At 41.0% G+C, this 18,934-nt stretch overlaps 1 protein-coding gene across 2 annotated transcripts in view; it reads left to right on the top strand.

Annotated features, from left to right (window-relative positions):
• Positions 1 to 18,934, top strand: part of igsf3 (immunoglobulin superfamily, member 3) — a 154,127-nt gene extending 135,193 nt beyond the window's left edge. For both annotated transcript variants that reach the window (XM_036562047.1, XM_036561982.1), the window contains exons 7-9: positions 8,487 to 8,897; positions 12,863 to 13,276; positions 14,026 to 18,934. In XM_036562047.1, the coding sequence (XP_036417940.1) occupies positions 8,487 to 8,897; positions 12,863 to 13,276; positions 14,026 to 14,276 (1,076 nt within the window). In that variant the 3' untranslated portion in view covers positions 14,277 to 18,934. The remainder of the gene's footprint in view (positions 1 to 8,486; positions 8,898 to 12,862; positions 13,277 to 14,025) is intronic.

Here is an 18,934-nt window from a genome sequence, read left to right as displayed (position 1 = left end):
CTTTCTCGGAAGACTCAAAAACGGCCCACAAAGAGTTCGCCTTCATAATTTGGCTCGAAAATGTCAGTTTTGTTGTATGTTTACATGAGTGAAATCAACAGAAATAAACCATTTTTTGTGTTTGCAGTTCTTGACGAAAGAGCTGCATTATCTGGAAACACTGTGCTTGTTACATCATCAATAAATAAAGCGAATGAAAAGCAGCTTTATCTCGGTAGAGCAGTACGGTTTGGCAATTAAGCGGGGCTAACAACAAATTGGACACACTCAGGAGGGGTGGAAACTCGCTGTCTAACACAGCCTCTTAGAAAATCACAAACGCACTCTAATCATTTTCTCTGTTAACGCTTTCACCCCCCACCACCCCTCCCTCCCCTCGCGTCTGTCAGAGCTCAGCAGCCCTCATCACACCCTTAGCTTTCTGAATGCGCTGCCTGATTTGCTTCATTTTTGACTCTGCTCCCTTGTTGCTCTCGCTCTTGCTTTTTATCAAACATTTTATTGATTCTGCTTGTTCAATTGTCAGCTGAAGAGAAATGCTTTGCAGTTTTATGGGGAGCGTGGTAGACCGTGGTTTAATTAGCTTATTTAATCATGCTTGGTAAAGTCATGGAGGATTCTGTAAGCGTTTAATTGGGTCTTTTTCTGACTGCGAGCCACAGTGAGGTTCCCTCAGGTATTCAGGCCACACCTTGTGTTGTCTAGGGAAACAGAGTAACCCTGGAAACAGTGAAGATGGTGCAGAATTGCTGTGGCTGTATTTATGCACAAAGCTATTTAAAAATTAAATCTTTCCACTCATCTGCCTTGGGAGCAGCCAGTGATACCAGTTCAAGAACTGAAAGAAAAAGTGGTATGAAAGACATTTTGAGGACAGATTTGTATACCATTTTATAAAATAAGCAGCTGCGTCATAGGCGTCCTGCCCTTATAAGGTCTCCAGGTGTAAGCTGGTTTTCTCTATGAAAAAAATTAATGGAGTTTTTGAAAATCACCACTGTTGCACCCTGTGGTAAACAAAAAGCTTCCAAACCCAACGTATATTTTTCCCTTGAGTGTCACCACATCCTCTGAATTATGGGGTTATGGCAGTCTGAATAAGAATAATGTTACATCTATGCTTCAAGCAAGCTAACACTCCTGCACCTCAGCTCTTATAACTGTTATAAACCAATTCCAACTACTCAAACTGTAGGCTACTGTTGGCATTGTAAAAGCAACTTGGCTGGGACACTTGACAAAGCTTGCTGGTTTGCGTGATGTATTTGGTGAAGTTGGTGATGATACCAGTATACACAGCAGTGCTAGTATTTATAGCAGTATTTGTATTTCGACTTGGCCTCATAATTCAGTGACATTCAGAGGAAAAGTGTATGTACAGCAGAACATATTAGGTTTGGAAACTTAATTGTTTTTCGTTTACCACAGAGCTAATAGCAATGATTTTCGAAAACAGCATTCACTTTCCCCTAGAGAAACCATGCCTAGTTTCTCTCTGCCCCTCTTTTATTTACACCGACCAGCCACGTCATTCCGTGTAGATATAAGATAAACCTGCCTGGTTTCTATGTTCCTTGTCTGTTTCATGAGGTCCACTTACCTTATAGGTGCACATTGTAGTTCTACAATTACAGACTGTTATTATTTGGGTGGTGAGCCATTCTCAGCACTGCAATGACACTGATGTGGTGGTGATGTGATAAGCCACTTTTCCACTGCATGATACCAGCTCAACTTGACTCGAATCTACCCACCTTTTTATGTGTTCCATTAGGGAAACCTAGTACCTGGTATTATTTTGGATATCCCCTCCATCAAGGTCGAAAGTAAGCTGAACCTATACTAAAGATGACATGGAAAAACTGCAGATCGCTGATTGGTCAGAGAATCATCACTAACATCGTGGTAATGTTACCTACTAGGTTAACATACCCTCTTGCGTCGCCCTCTGTGGTGGTCCTGTGGTGGTCCTGACCATTGAAGAACAGAGTAAAAAGGGGGCAAACAAAGTATGCAGAGAAACAGATTGACTACAGTCTGTAATTGTAGAACTACAAATTGCACCTTTATGGTAAGTGGAACTGATAAAATGGACAAAGGGTGGAGAACCAAAGAGCCAGTCGAGGTGTGTGTGTGTGTTTGTGTGTGTGTGTATATATATATATATATATATATATATATATATATATATATATATATATATATATATATATATATATGTGTGTGTGTGTGTGTGTGTGTGTGTGTGTGTGTGTGTGTGTGTGTGTGTGTATATATATATATATATATATATATATATATATATATATATATATATATATATATATATATATATATACACACACATACACTGTTTGTTAAAACAATGGATAAGTACATGGTATTAGTCATTACGCTATCATAAAGTAAATTTTTCACTGACTCTGCTGCAGGGTTACAAGTGAATTTGCAGCATTTTCTGTACAGATTAGTGTCCCGATGGTTGAGTTGTAAAGTTATCAAAATACAATACTTCGTGGTTTCCTACTGGCATGAATAGCTGAATGCCAGAGAGTAATGCCATAGAAGAACCACTTTTGATTCCCTAAAGAACCATGCTAGGTTGGGGTTGGTAAAAGAGATTTAGGAGTATGATGAACCTTTTAATAGTTTAAAGAACCTTCACAAAAAGTAAAGGTTCTATACCAGCTTAAAGGTTCTTCCTACTAGAACATTATGTGGAGGTTCTTTAAACTTTAAAAGGGTCCATCTCTCTCACACATTTTGTTTACAATAATGGTTCTCTCTAAAAACGCAAAAACATTTACTGAAAATGGAACCAAAAATGGGTCTTTTAGGCCAATGCTCCAAAAAAAAATGTTTTTGACGCCCTTATTTTAATTTGTAATGTACAGTGAAATTTGTGCTGAGAGAATCGAACATGGATGAGAAAAGCTAGCCGTTAGATGAATTGGCCTCTGATAACCCTGCCATTAATTTTGGCCTGCCCACGGTTTGCCTTTTAATGGACAATTGTCTCTCTGTCTCTCTTTCTCTCTCTCTGTGTCTGTCTTTTTTCTCTCTTTTTTTACCCTGGAATCTCCACAGCTCTGTGTCTGTGGGGACTGAATGTAGCTGCTACTGCTAGCATGTTTTTGATTGCTGCTTGCTTAATGCGAAACAGAAAGGACAAGTGTTTCCAGTCATTTGGCTGCTTTCTCACTTTGCACTGTTCCCCAGGGGACTAATTAAAGATACACAAACTTATAGCAGTGCAGAATCTCAGCCATCGCTCAAATACTCCAGCACCCATACATGATGTATGGCACTGACACAGATGTATGATTGAAGAGGACTTTATATGCATACTACATATTCCCAGTGCCTATACTTTACCTAATTATCCACAAAGAATTGACTCAGAGTAGCCACGTATTAGCCCCAGGCAGCTTCAGCTGCTCAGAGAAATTACCTAATGTGTGTAAAGGAGTTTGTTGTCCATAATGATGTCCACATGCATGAGGGTTAAGCACTCTGAAAAATAAAGCATGTGCACCATGTAAGCGAGGTGTCAATATATAGTATATAGGATAGGCCAGACAAAAAAACCTAGTAAATGCAATAAATAATCAGTTATGTATAGAGGCTTTGTTTTCACATTTCTCAGCACTAATATATGTATTTTTCAAATCTATCTGGGAAATTAGGGCTTTGCTCAAAAATATCTCATATAGTAATTGAAGAACTGATGCTAGAACTGCAGGTGCGTCAGTCACAGAAAAAGCAATGTAGGTTGAAGTCTTTTTCATGCTTTTGCAAGTAATTGGTGTTGTGATGCAGAAAAAGACTAAAACACAACTCGGTCGGAGCACAAAATCTCTACCACCAGACACTAGAGGAAAAGAATGCGGTGTAGTATGATTGGACCAGGACTTTGAGGCTTTGGTCTCATTTCATTTCCTCATGGCAGCCTTCCTCTTAATCAACTTTGTGAAGCTAATGATGTACAGTTTTGATTAAGGGTGTTTATTGAGTTCTTTAATGATTGAAGGCTATTAGTCACTGTTTTTATCTATCCTGTTTAAGTGACCTTATCCAAAGGTCTTTTGATTTGCACTGTCAGCTTCCAGAGGCAGTTTCTCCCTCTTTGCCTTTGCCATCAAGGTTTCTCATACTGTCTTCCTTGACATAGTATGGATGCAATCAAGGCACCAACTACTCATTTACTTGTGCAGCCCAATAGATGTCCCATGTTGCTTTGTTAGCATATAGAAATGTTGATTTTAAAGTGACTTTAATAAGTCATATCTTGTTAATTAGGCTTATCATTAATGAGAACTCCCAAGTCTATATTGCTTTTTAATTGGCTTTTGCTCAATTTTTTTAATGACCTCTAGTTTTGATTTGTTTTATTTTAACTTCGAATATAACACAATGCATTACTTTAATACCATACTGTAGTAATTTGTATTGATGATATTACTGAGTAGTGATGCTAATCCATTGGTGACCCAAAAGTAGTATGAGCTTAGTCATAGCAGCTTGTATGATGAATACTTGAACAAAGACCATGCTGTTGGGAAGCAACAGGCATTGTACCCAGCTTTCATCTTTTAATTTCTGTGGCTCAGCCGGCAAGCTACAAATTAGAAAGAAAAACTTGGGAGTCGCTTTGGTGTGTGCCAATCCAATCCGATAGCAGTTCCAGTCTGAGAGATTCTGCAGTAAGTCTCTGGCAAATGATTGCAGCATTCCAGGAGTAATTCCCTCTGGAATGGCTGTCAGGGGCACGAGAGAGTCCCTCAGAGTGTAGCCAGGCGATGATGGCTCATTTCAGAGTGTAGGCAAAATTCCATTGTGCTTTTAGAGGGGAGAAGAAATGCCTGTTAGCTGTGAAAATATGTCTGAAAAGCTCAAGCAGAGTGCTAGAGACACATGCACGCACACATACAGACCTTTCAGGCCACCCTTGTGCACTCACCAGTCTGAGAGAGGGGGTGAAATTCTACTGACAGATGGTCTCGACTTGAGGCAGCCCCACATATACAGAACCATGGTGGCCTCACAAAAGAACTGGGGGCACAGAATAATGACTTTCTGAAACTTGCGTTCCCTTTTGTTTTGAGTATAGTGGCTAAATCTTGTTTCATGCACCACTTGGCACAGTTTGTGTTCCATTGTAGTGAATTGAAAACAGATTTTCACTGCTGTTCCTGTTAATACTGATGTCATTTCGTCTTTCTCGTAATTTACATGTCACATTTTGTTCAATGCAGGATTATCGGTTATATTAGTAATGAAGACCAGAAGGGAAGAATTTAAAATATACGTTAATGCAAATTGCCAACTAATCAATACCAAATGCCAACTAATCAATCACAACCGTCCATCCAGGTTCATGTGTCCAAGATGGCATAACTGATCTCGCTCTCTCTGGCCCTTCACCTCCCCCCATCTCTCAGCTTGATGCTAGCCAACACAGGCATCTGTTAGTTAACATATCAGAAATGGCAGTGAGCGTTCTCTAAGCAAAAGCAAAAATTCCTTATCATTAAAAAAAAATGAAAAAAACTTTTTTTTTCCTCTCTCACCTGCTTCAGTCCACTGCTGATCCCACAATCACCTGAGAAGACCAGTACACCAAACATATCACTTGCAAACATGTCCACTATTGAGGTCATTATTAGCGTGATCATTCCTTTAAAAGAGCTCTGTAACACTGAGATTAATAACTAGTCACATTGAATAATCAGTCTACTCAGGCTTCAGCAGGCACTTCAGTGTTTGTAAAGAAGCCGTTAATTGAGGTCCTCTTTAGAATTCATCTAATGACATTGCGTTACCATTGTAATTAAAATGTTTATCTGGGCAGTCAGTCATTTGCTTAATACAATACATACTGGTTATATGTACATCAATATGTAAATTTAACCATTTCCCAAGCTCTCTTCATGGCAGCCTTGTATTAATTCTGGTTATCATCTAACACATGATTTGGCTATTTAAATGTTTCATTATGTTTAATCATGCATATGGTGTTGGAATTTAACAAATCTGTGTGATGGCTGGGGGTGTCCAGGAGACATCAGGAACTAAAATTTGTTCTACAACCTAAGAAATAAGAAATTAAACTTTGTTTTACTTGCACTGTATTTATGTTTATTTGTGCCTTTCTTAATGATTTATAGTGTTTTTACTCGCAGAAAAACACTTACTGCTGAGACAAGTGCTTTTAAACAGTTTTCATAGGTGCCTGAGACTTTTGCACAGTACTGTATATGTATCCATAATCATGAGAGCCCTAGTTTAGTGCTTTCTAAGGGAGGATAGTTACATAAACTGAAGGCTCTTTGTGAGTAGGATAACACTCCACTTAAAATACAGGTAAAATTCAGAAATTGAGAGGTGCAGTGATTAGGGGCGTGGCTTTGCTGAGGGCAGGGAGGAGGTTGGCCTGTGTGTTAGGACCATGAGGGTTTGTGCTACTGCCCCAGGGCTGCTGGAGGAGCTCCAGGCTTTGGACTGACACTCGGGCCCTCACTCAAGCTACAGCCAGAGATGTGCTGCAGGGATTATGGCACCAAAGTGTCAGTGGAAAATTGGATTTTTAGCAAAGAGCCATTAAAGCATGAAAAAAAGAGAAAATGTTAAGTTTTGCAGCTGCTCATGAATTTTTAGGTATTAAAAGACACGGGTGGGGGGTTCTGCACATTCACAGCTAATCCCTCCAATTTGGTACTTGCACGATAAGAGGTGCTGTGTGTGTGCGTGTGTGTGCACGTGCATGTGTGTGTGAGAGCCTCCGAGTGTGAGAAAGTGTTTAGTGCAAGACCATATGCCTAATATGTATTTGGAAGGCGTGCTTTGTCTGTTTGCACAAAGCTCTGCCTGTGCCAGAATAGCAGATATGCTCATGCAGGACATCTGCTCAGTTTTCTTGTAAGTTTAGATTAGTGTCTCTTTTAGCGAATGTATGCATATTAGCTACTTGTGCGTCTCTGTGCAAGTGTGTGTGCTTGCTTGCTTCAGAGTGTGTTCCCCCACACTGGCTTTTGTAAATCCTCTCATGGTGTGAAATGGCAGGCAGTGGCTGTGGCGGTCACACCTGATGCACCTGTACGTAATCCAATCTAAGCACTGTGGGAGCCTGCAGCTCAGCTTTCCTCGACAGCTTCCGACAGACATCTTATTCTGCATCCCACCACTTCTCCTCTATCCTGTAACTCCTTTCCCCTTCACTCACTGGTGTTCTGACTCTACAGTAAGCCTGTATAAAACTGCGAATATACACTATGTGCAAGTTTGTAGACACCCCTTAAAATTAATAAATTCAGCTACTTTAAAGTACACCTATAGAAATATTCATATTCAAATATCCATATTCAAAATTCCATAGAAAAGCATTGCCAATATAATGGAACACTGTTTGAGCAGCTGCACATGAGGTCAGCATGCCCAATGCCATGTATCAGGTTAGAATGATATAATGATGGAGGGATGATAAAGCTTTATCAGAGACCTTTAGGATGAGCTGGAGTGGAGTTTGTGGTCCAGAACTAATCACCCAACATCATTATATGACCTCACCAATGCTCTTGCAGCTGAAAGCAATCAAATCCTCAAAGCAAATGTTCCAACATTTAGTGTGATGCCTTCTCAGAAGAGTACAGACTGTCACTGCAGAAAAGGGGACAAAGTCCCTATCAATCCCCTTAATTTCAGATAAAATGTTGAATGTGCAGGTGTCTACAAAAATGGCCATGTAGTGTAGCAGTGTGTGTTGATTTTGATTTGTGGAAATTTGTGAAATTTAGCTTGAACTTGACATTGGTTGATAAAGGAAATACATTGAAATAAACATTGTCGCTGTCAGAACAAAACTTTCTACCCTCAAAAAGTAGCTTTACTTGAGAACGAAGAAATGTTCTTAACTTTCAGTAAGTAAATAAGTTATTTTGTAGCATTTCTACTAGTCCATATGACTTTTGCCACACTACAAACAGCCAAATTATGTATAAACTTAAATGCAGAGATACAAGTTTTTGTTCTGTCAGCAATGACATATACTATATTCTTACAGTAAGTCATACATGCATACACCCCTATTTCGCCAATCTTACAACACATTTAATAAACAAAATATGTATGAAATGGATAAATGTAAAAATGTGTCAATCTCAAGGTGAAAGTTCAGCTGTGCTTATTTTGTAATTTTAGAATTGACTGTAATAATGTTTAATAAAATATTGCATTTTTGCTTTGGATAAAATACATTTCTCAGGCTATTTTCAAACAAAGCCAAAAAAGTCTTGGCATGTTTTATTTTTCATTTTTAATGCTGTATTCCACTACAGTAAGTAGTTCCTCTAGTCACATTTGTGTATTTACTTGACATCCCGTTAAGTTTTACTTGAAAACATTGTAATAAGATTGAATCATGCTAAGGTCAGAGATTTACAACCCTGGTATATAAATATAAACCCATTCTCTTTTTGCTTTTTCTCCAGTGAGCAAGCTACGGGTACACAAGTCCAACCAGAGCCTGCAGTTTTTGGAGGACAGCCGTGTGCGGGTCAACTGCTCCATTGCCTCACAGACCAGTGAGGAATCCCAGCATGCTGTGCTGTGGTACGCCCGGAAGGGTGAGGCGGGTGAGCCAGATGAGCTGCTGCTGAAAATCGAGCGGACAGGGGCGTTTGAGTACGGTGTGTATGCGGAGGAGGAGCGCCTGCGCAGTCGTGTGCAGTCCGAGCGCCTCTCGCCCCGCCTGTATGGCCTCACTCTGCACCGCGCTGAGACCAGCGACTCTGGGATATATTACTGTCTGGTGGAGGAGTGGCTCATGGACCCGGATGGAGCGTGGTACCGCCTGGCCAGAGACTCATCTGGCTTTACACACGTAGTGGTGAGGCAACCAGGTAAGAGTGTGAGAGACTTGGTTACGGTAGTCTGAAAGCTAAATTGGCACTTCTAGAGCTGGATTATGTTTTACCAGTGTACTTTCTGTTATGTCATTTGTAAGGGATTTGATTGGCCATTACAGGATAAAGTATTTGTGTAATTTCCCCAAATCATCAGACAGCTCAGATTGAAACATTGCAGCCTGGATGTACATGTAGGCCATACTTAATAACAATAAAAACATTTTTTGTCCAATATTGTAAATTACAGTACACCTTTAATGAGGAAAAGAGAACTGTATCTTCTTCCATTTTTAGCAGCATACATTTCATCTTCCAGCCACCAAAAGAAGGTGAATTAAAACTGCATATCTTTTACTGAGGAATCTCCTGCTTCAGCAAATTAGCAAAAGTGATTCACTCTGAAAATATTGCTGTCATAGCTGTAAAACTACAGACATTGCATATTCACAGTGGACTACAATCTCACTGGTAATCACTTAAATTACAGGAAAAGCTTGTATAGCTTGAGACATATTTTCCATATATTATTGGGCTAATGATTGAGCATTTTTTATGCTGGCATCTGTCCAGCACTTAGCTCAGCACTTAAGGCAAGCTCAGGGTGGTGTTCGTCATTCACAATCAGTAGTAGGTGTGTGTTCCATTCCCATGGGCTCGCATAGCCATCTGCCTCCCCTGGCACAGAGAAGATTAGAGCGAGTGGCCTGAAAACATCCCTCCCCAGAGACTGGCATGGAGCTCAGCCACAATGTGTCTGCCTGCTCAGGCTGAATCATTCATCATGGTGTGTGTGTGTGTGTGTGTGTGTGTGTGTGTGTGTGTGTGTGTGTGTGTGTGTGTGTGTGTGTTTGAAAGAGAGACTCCTCAAAGGTGTACATACATCAGCTGTCACAGGGAAAGTCCCCATATGAGGTCCAAGCCCCAGGGATGCTCTAATGCTCTCATCCAGCCCATGGGGAAGACAATGCAGAACAGCCTTTGTGCTGTAAGTGGCAGGTAGTGAGTAGCACACTACTGCTGCTCCAGCACAAACCCCAAACAAACACGAGGATCCCTGCTGCAAGCAGCTTTATGGACCTCTATAAACATATCATTTTGCAGTTTTCCATTAGCATCCAGGCAAGCGCTGTGTCCAAATTGGTTTTGTCTGGGAAAAAAAATCCGTTTTTGAAAATCACCCCCTGTGGTTAACCGATGAGCCTGCAGGTCTTGTTTTCCGTACATTTTTCCTGAATATCACTTGTCATTTGAATTGTGAAGTCATTAAGTAGTCAAAATAGGATTTTTTTTTCTACATGTATGCTACATACAACCAAATTCTCTTTCACATTTATTAGACATCATAAGACTAAGGCCGCCACACACTGGAAACACCATGTTGTGTTGTACAGTGTCCAAAAGTTTGAAACCATTGTTTTTAATGAAAGCATGCATTGTGTGGAAAGTTTTTTATTTCATCACATTGATACGAGGAGAGTGTAAACAGCAGTGCTTTTTACTGTTTTTGCTTTGTGATGCTTTTGGTGTGCAGTGGCCTTAACAATCTCATCAGTGTAGTCTGCGCAAACAAAGGTTTTTTTTTTTTTTTTGTGATAGACAAGTGACTTTGGAAGAAGTACACTACAGCTTACGCTGATTGCTGATTTTGACATTTATGCAATTTAGTGACGTTAATTATTAGCTTGTAGTGTGTTAGTAGTAATATTTGTGTTTTGACTACTTAACAGCCTTGTAATTCTGAGGACCCAGTAAAATTCCAGGGTGAAACGTACCTAGGACAAAACACATTGGTTTTGGAACATTTTTTGTTTACCACAGGATGTGATGAAGCAGTTTTCAAAAATGTGTTTCCTTTTTCCATAGAGGAAAACAGCTCAAACCCAAAGTTCCTTATTTGGGCATGTCGCTGACTACAAAATGATGCACAACCTTCATCCTCCCTCTTCCCAGTTTCACCAACACCCTTGCAGACCTGCTTGGGTGACTTCAGGGCATGTGCATGTACTGGGCTCAGGTGATTGTTTGATTGGGCCTGTTTTGCACTGCCTCTGTGCCAGCTGGGCCACATGGAGCCATTATGTGATGACCCTGTGGCTCAGAGACACCTTCCCTATCCCAAACATTTTCCCCACTTGCCCCCAGTCAGCCCCCTCCAACCCCAAACAACACACACACTCACTAGTGCCTCACTCTTACATTACTGCCCTACACAAAGGTGACCACCTTGGTGCTGTTCTGGAGCAGTGGCCTGTTGGACAGCTTCTCCCTGAGGTAATTTAGCATGCAAGGCAAAGAGCGCTTGGCATCTGCTGCACTGAAACGTGGCAAGGGCAGAGAAAGGGCATTTTCTGAACATTGGCAGGCACCTACATATGTTTTGTTTTTCTGTCAAAGCTAAAGATAGGAAGATAACACACATATACTTATACATGCACCTGTGTATGGGCACATGTACATGTACCTGAGTGTGTAACTGTGTGTGTGTGTGTGTATGTGTGTTTTCCACTTTACTTGATAATCACTTCCAGCACAACCAATGAATGAAATGGTTTATGGCTTTGAAAGTGATGATGGCATAGCAAGGGAGCAGTCTGAACTGATATTAATAGTGTATAATTCAAAAGTGGGCAACACTTCACTGACTAATAGAGATCTGTAAAATAATAATTCTCTTGTCTTCATAAGATACATAAGGTACAGATTTCATAAGATTTCATAAGATACAATTTTGAATCATAGTTACATAACAAATCCATAGCCATATTAAAAATAGTCTCTGCAATCATAAACCTTCATAAACGTCATGTCCCCTCTGTGGTTTTAGTTGGTCACAGAAGAATTGCTGTAAACTGTAATTTCACAGTGATCTTATTCACTGTGACAATATCATATTAATAGGTTTGTGCACTTGAAATGAAACAAAAATGTTTAGGGTAACTTTGTATTTTGGCTGGAGTGTCCCTTTTAAAATGTAATTCAACCCATAATAAAGCAGTGCTTTTTTTGCATCCATGCATGTTTTTGATGAACCCTCCTTGGTTCTCATTTGGCTGTCCCACCATCTTCTATCCCACTGGTGCTCTTATTCACTAACTAAACTAATTGGTGATTAGGATGGGGGCGCCAGCTCAGCACGGTACTTTTGAGTCCTTCATTTGATATTCTGCAGCACAAAGGCATTAAGGGTGATCGCTGCAGCATGCACTATCTAACCCCCATTTCAGCATGCTGCTACCAGAGACGCCTCTGCCGCTGGGGAATTTAGTTATTATCCAGCATCACATCACGGAGCTCACATTTCCCTCATATTATATCTAAATATGTGCTGAAATCTCTAACCTAATTTCCCCTGGGATTGAGGGGAGGTTCTCATTAAACCGCTTGGGTGCATGGCATCCTGGGATAGCATCCAGAAATATGTCTTTAAAAACAGATGTAGATGAGAAGTTCAACACCCCTTATCTGCTGTCTCTAAAGTGATATTTCTCTGCTTTTTCATGAGGAGGAAATATAAGGGGGGCTGCAAGCTCAGACAGAAGAAAAAATGGTTGTCTTATTTTTAGTCTGATCACAGCGTAGATGCTGTGAGAGAAACCTGTGAGTTCTCATGCAAGGAGTGTTAATCCACACTCTCATCTGGGACTGCAGTGCTGCACAGAAACAGCTAGTTCTGCTACTTTTTTAGGTGTGACGTTCCAAGTATAAAACAACTTTCCCATCCACTTAAAATGATGTTAGTGTAATGTTTTGGGAGTATGTGATCCATGCTTGTCAGTGTTTCATTTGGCAACTCACCCTCTTACATGGTTTCTTAGAATCACCTATAAAGATCAAATGTTTCAGGTGTCAAAGTAAGGCTGCTTGTCCTATGAAATTGTTAGTGCTGTCTTTCACTCCTTCGGCTCTTTGCAGCTTTGTAATTTATTCTCCCTCTCTCTCTCTCTGTCTTTTCATGGTAGGGGTCAAATTGCAGTTGGAGGATGTGGTATCTAACATGACAGTTCCCGAGTCTGGATCAATCCGTTTGAGCTGCAATATAAATTCCCAGTCCTCTAAAGACTCTCGCTTCTCTGTGTCATGGTACGTGTCCCGCTCTGAGAATGAAGAGGAGGATGACCAGGAGTGCATTTTCTCCATCGGCCATGACTCTGTGTTCGGCAACGGAAATTGCAGTCCTACAGGTGAACCAGGCCGTTTGCAGTTTGAGCGCCCTGCCTTGGACGCGTACAGCCTGACCATCCAGAGAGCACGCCCTGGAGATGCAGGGAGGTACTACTGCCGTGTAGAGGAGTGGCTGCTGAATACACGCAACATCTGGTACCGCCTGGCTACCAATAACTCTGGAGCCACCATTGTTAATATCTTGGAGCAAGGTATGTCTAGTTCTTACAGCTGTACTGTTTGTGAACCTTTACATTTAAGTATCTAGTGGAACGTCTTTTATACACAACAACCACAACTAAATGCTTTTTGTAGCATTCAGAATTCAGTTATCCCTGGATGACTCCAAGCTGTCCAGGGCCTCAGGCAACAACACAGCCCCACGGCATAATACTACCTCCACCATGCCAGAGATTAGGTTTTGGTGTCAGTGTAGTTTTTTTTCCTCAGAAACCTATTTCTATATATGTTCGCTAAAAAATAAATTTTGTCTCATCTGCAAAACAAAACAGTTCCAATATTTTGCTCAGGTCAGGAGGACATACATGAAATCTGCAAAAAATGCCTGCAGATCTTCTATGGTTCCACTATGGCCCTTGCGTGGTACCATTGTAGCATGGCTGCTTCCATTTGTAAACTATGGGTTTCAGCAGTTTTTCCTCAGAGGTCCTCTGAAGTTTTTGACTAGGCATATTTTACTTGAAGAAAACTCTGTTTAGAAGAGCAGGTAATCAAGATTGTGCAGGGCAGGTGAAAACATGTGCCTGGATATCCTGGAATAATTACCCTATTTACAAGAAGAGCTTTTTAGGAGCATTTTAGGAGCCATTCATGTATCCAGATAATTCCTAAGGGTTCACAAACATTTTCTCAGAACTTTATGTCCTATGTATGTCACATATGTCTTCAAGATTTTGTATCTGTTGCTAACTGATGATTCCTCTCGTTGTCCTTCCCACAGTCTCTACCCTGCAGTCAGTGGTGTGCTCCAACAACTCGCTCTTCTATTTTGTGTTCTTCTACCCTTTCCCCATCTTCGGCATCCTGCTCATTGCTGTTCTGCTGGTGCGCTACAAGAGTCGCAACTCCAACAAGAACCAGGAGGGCAAGAATGGCGCCCCCCTGCTGTGGATCAAAGAGCCCCATCTGAGTTATTCTCCCACCTGCCTGGACCCCCCTGCTCTCAGTCTCCACCCTGGCTCTGTGGAGTAAGAGTGGCTGAACAGCACCCTCTTTTTCACTCATCTACTCTCTCTTGCTCTTTTTCTTGCTCTCTCCCTCCTGTTCCTTGTCCATGACAAAGCCACCAGGAAGCATTCTGGGCTCCTGACTTCCATCTGGGCCCTGTCAATCCATCCATATGGCTGACTTAACCCTTCCACAGTTTGGTGTTGCCATGGCTACAGTGACTGCCAGTGGAAAAGCCTTGACATTTGGTTCAGTTGTTTAGAGGATTTTGTCTTTCTACTGTCTTCACACCCCAACATCTGGACTTTGTTCATAATTTAACATTGCCCTCTCCTGAGCAGAAGTGCCTGTGGGTCTTAGTACATTAGTTTCTTCGACGCACACGGTCAATACGTCACCCTCAGCTGCCCCTGTGGCCTACACTCCCAGATGAAGAAAATTATCTGTTATTCGGTTTTGTTTTCTCTTTTGAATGTGTGGTATGAACTTCTTTTTTTCTCCAATTTATGAAGTCTGGTGTATACCTCCTAATTAGTATTATTTGTTTGTTTTCCTCTCTTTTTTGCTAGTGGTTCTTTGTTTCAGAAGACTGCCTTGTTAACCTACTGGCCTGTGAAAGTCTCATGAGGGAATAATGCACAACTAGAGTAGTGTGATCCCTCCAGATGAAATCTTGGAAAGAAGGCTGTATGCATTCTTGATTGGGAGTGTGCCACAGAACTGATCTCAGACCTGTCTCCGTTTGGACTGATAAAACGGAGAAAAGGGAGGGCCCTCGCCTCCTGCTGAGTCTAGGAACGCTGTATCAGACTCATCCTCACTGCCAAAGACCCACTAACACTTGGCCAAACTCTCATGCTGATTCTCAGCCATTGGGGACTAATGAGCTTGTCCATGTGCAGAAACTAGTGACTTGATTAGGGTCCATTACATTCCTCTCTATGAGCCTTCTGACATTAAGAAGGTGGACATTACACAACAAGACAGTTGAATTCTTGCTCTGTCCTGCAGTTTCATCATTAGTGTTCAGGTGCTCCTGCTAGCGGATATGTTTTTGCTTTGTTTGATATTGTGCAGTTTGTTTTTTTATTATTATTGTTATTATTTCTCTTAGACTTCTCTTGAACTAGGGTAGAGGGGGGAAAATTTCTAAAACCTCCCTCAAAACACCTCCTAACTCCAGCGTGCTGGCCCATGAGGTGTCTAAGCGATGTGTGAGGAAAGTAAGCACTGTCGCAATGCCTTGCCTCCTACTGTGAATATATCACCCATGTCACCCCCACCTTTGTAGTGCTTGGCTGTGTGGAGATTGAAACATGATCATGAGGGCTTTTCTGAGTCAGGGCCAAACATGGGACTTTTAACACGACGGCAACTTTTCCCTCCATCCTTCCCCATATTGAAACCTGCCTATTATTAGTAAGCCAGAGATGATTCAAGAGAGCTCCCAAAGCCTGCTGAGAAGACGAGGGACAATCCTAGTGCCAAGACCTTTTTTTAATTGTTATCTGTGCTCTGCAAAAGTGGCCAGTAGGACAGCAAAGCCCATTGGCTTAGGGATACTGTGTAAATATGACTGCCCAGCTCCTGCTAGGGACCTGTGGGATATGTAGGCTCATTAAGAGCAGTTTTTAATGCTAGTGCTCAGACTAGTCACCAAATCTTCATAAACTCTAAGACACGACTGAAATCATCCCTGTAATCTTGAGCGGTTATGTTTTGGCATGGTGCCCATCACCTTTATTATTATTTACAGCAAAAACGCTTCTTTTTAATCTTATTTATTTATTTCATAAAAACGCTTTAAAGGGGAATTCCATCACAAACATAATTGCAGAGTCTTCTGCTCTGTTTGAGGTGATTTTGATACTTTAGTTAAGTGAAGTGTATAATTACACAGGAGAATAAATGCATCTCCCTCAGGCAGGCTGCTTAGCTTGTTAGCTTGTGTAAGATTACGCAAAATTTTTACCTTAGCTTGCTAACGCAATGGAATTAAATGTACAATCATTCACAGACATGAACACGCTAAACTGCCGTTAAGCTGGGTTTTGTCTAAATCCATTTTAGATACAGACTGGCAATAATTGTATGCTGAAAGCCTGTGGGAGGTGTATTTCTGTACTCTCCTGGAGTTCACGTGAAATCTATTAAATTCTAAATGCTTGCATACAAAAATGGTACAACACCCTTTTTATGCAGGCTAAATATATTATTTTATAGCTGAAAGTGTGCAGTCAAACCAACCTGACCTAATATTTATGTTACTGCACTGCCAGATGATGTTGACAACACAGACAGTAAGATCAATGCTATTTTAAACAGATTAAAACTGAGCAAAGATGTAATCTTTCAGTTCAGCATTCATGTTTGAATCCTACAGCTTTACAGCTGTAATGTGAAAGGGACCCTGGTTGTGTTTTTCAAAGATTTCCTCCTATTTTTTTTCTTCAGTTCTTTATGTTTGATTGTACTGAGCCTGATCATTTGTTCAGTTCTAAAAGCTTCGCCCATGGAGCGTCGCACCGCATGTGTTATTTGGTAAGAGCTACATGCAGTTTCAAAAGCAAGGTCGTTTAATCTCCATACAGACAGAAAGAAGGACCTTGTTCTCTAGAAACTAAGTGCTTTGTTTTCATCTGTTCCCTGAATTTGGCCTGGTGTCAGGCTTTGACAGGTAATTGCCACAGGCGTCTCTATCTGGTACTGGAAACATCACGTCTTCACTGTAAATGCACAAAAAAAGGCAGAGTCACAATATTGAATCCACTTGAAATTTGTGGTTGTCTTGTTTATTTATTGAAATGTACTGTAAAACATTTAGTTAGATTGTGTGAACTTCATGAATTTGCATAGATAGACAGACTTGGTGCGGACCTTGGACAATAAAGCCACTGTTTCTCCTCTCTGTGCGCTGACGGGGGGTATTATGGGAGGTGCTCTGTGAGTGATGCAGACTGCGTGTGGGGCTTCTCACAGATTTCCACACAGAGCTGTCAGTTCTCTCTATTTCTCTTCTCAGTCGTGTCAAACTGTATAGTGCATGATGAAGGAGGAGGCATTTTGATGTTTTGAACTCTTGAGCGTTGTGTTTTGTGACATCATGCCAGGCCGCTGCCACCCTCTCCATCTCCTGACTGTTATGGGTTATTTAGATGTTCAGTCTCGAAGGCTTCTCCTGACACCACTAGGGTCCACATTCCTCCTCAGCGGTATCCCACAAGAAACTTGGCCATAGAATCTGGCCATTTTATCAGTCTTTGAAATTGACCCATCCCTGCTCCACCTGCAAGAACCTTGGCAATAGCATCTGATTATTTTATTAGACTTTGAAACTGACACCTGATCTGCCCACAAAGACATTCTTGTCCTAGGTGATGAGAGGCTGGACAAACTTTATAGAATCCTATTCAACTCAGTGTATTTAGATTAGAGATAGCAAAGTCCTTACAGGTAAGTCTGTCCACTCAGCTGCCTCTTGGCGATTATTTCCTCCAGGCAGTTATTTCTACTCATACAAGAAAAGGAGCATCTGATATTTTTTGCATACAAAGCTAGCCACAACTCTCTGGATTTTTTAATAGCTATTTACACCTATGTGTGTACGCACCTCGATGCTGGGCTTTTCATCATGCGGATGGGAAATGTAAAGTTTTGTTTCTAGAAGTAAATTCTAGTCAGCAACAGCAAACAGCTACCAGGACATTGTGACAAAAAATTTGTCTTTCAGATCAAAGTACATGTGTGATTGTAAAAATCATCTCCCCCTACATGCTGCTCCAAAACAGTGGGTTCTGAATGGTCGTTTTGCATGCCAGTCAAAAGGCCTCTTCCTAACAAAGTAGGCAGTTCCAGGCCACATTATTCAGTGAAAATTACCGGACTGGACCTTGTTGTTGTAGCTAATTGAAACTTGGCAGGTTGGAAATGACAAAGAAATTGTCACCGTGATCATGTTGAATACATGACAACGATGAGACCTTTGACGCCAATGTAAAATAATAAATATTTAAAGCGTGCTATAAATTTTCACATTCTGACAAAAATTGAATTGGATTTTTGCCAACATTCTGTAAAGCTCACCTCACAACGATTTCTACAAAATAACACACATAACACGTGAACGAAACTTGGAGAAGACAATTACTTTCCTGTCTGCTGTGTCTGCCTTGTAGGCTGTATATGAGACTTTATACCTTTAACAAAAGAACAACAAAGTGACAGTTACACTTACCTGCAGGCAACATTTGTCTCCCACTAATTTGCAATATGATCGCATCCCGTCGCAGGTGTGTCTGTCCTCGTGGTTTTGCCCACAGGTGCTCTCTCTGAGCAGGAGATGGAGGGTGTGGCACTGCTATGTGATGTTGCAGTGCTGCCGTCGTTCAAGCTGTACAGAATTACTCTAAACTCTGACTAGTGTTTTTGTAGTTCAGCGTACTCAGCTGACCCATAACATCCTCGCAGTGTTGTAGATGTATTCTGAGGGCTGCATGTCATGGCTGTGTACTGACTCCAGATTAGCTGTGGAATTTAAAAAAAAAAAATACATTGTGGTGATGTGTGTTCAGTTCAGCCAGTGATGCTTTTTTTCAAGTGATGTGTTTTTATGTTTTTTATTTTTTTCAGTTACAGAAATAGTGCACTGAAAATAAAAAAGAAGGCCGTAGCTTTTTTATGCT

This window comes from Colossoma macropomum, unplaced genomic scaffold (genome assembly GCF_904425465.1).
Source record: "Colossoma macropomum unplaced genomic scaffold, Colossoma_macropomum, whole genome shotgun sequence".
Lineage (NCBI taxonomy): Eukaryota > Metazoa > Chordata > Actinopteri > Characiformes > Serrasalmidae > Colossoma > Colossoma macropomum.
The sequence above is the reverse complement of the archived record's forward strand: the minus strand, read 5'-3'. Positions and strand labels throughout refer to the sequence as shown.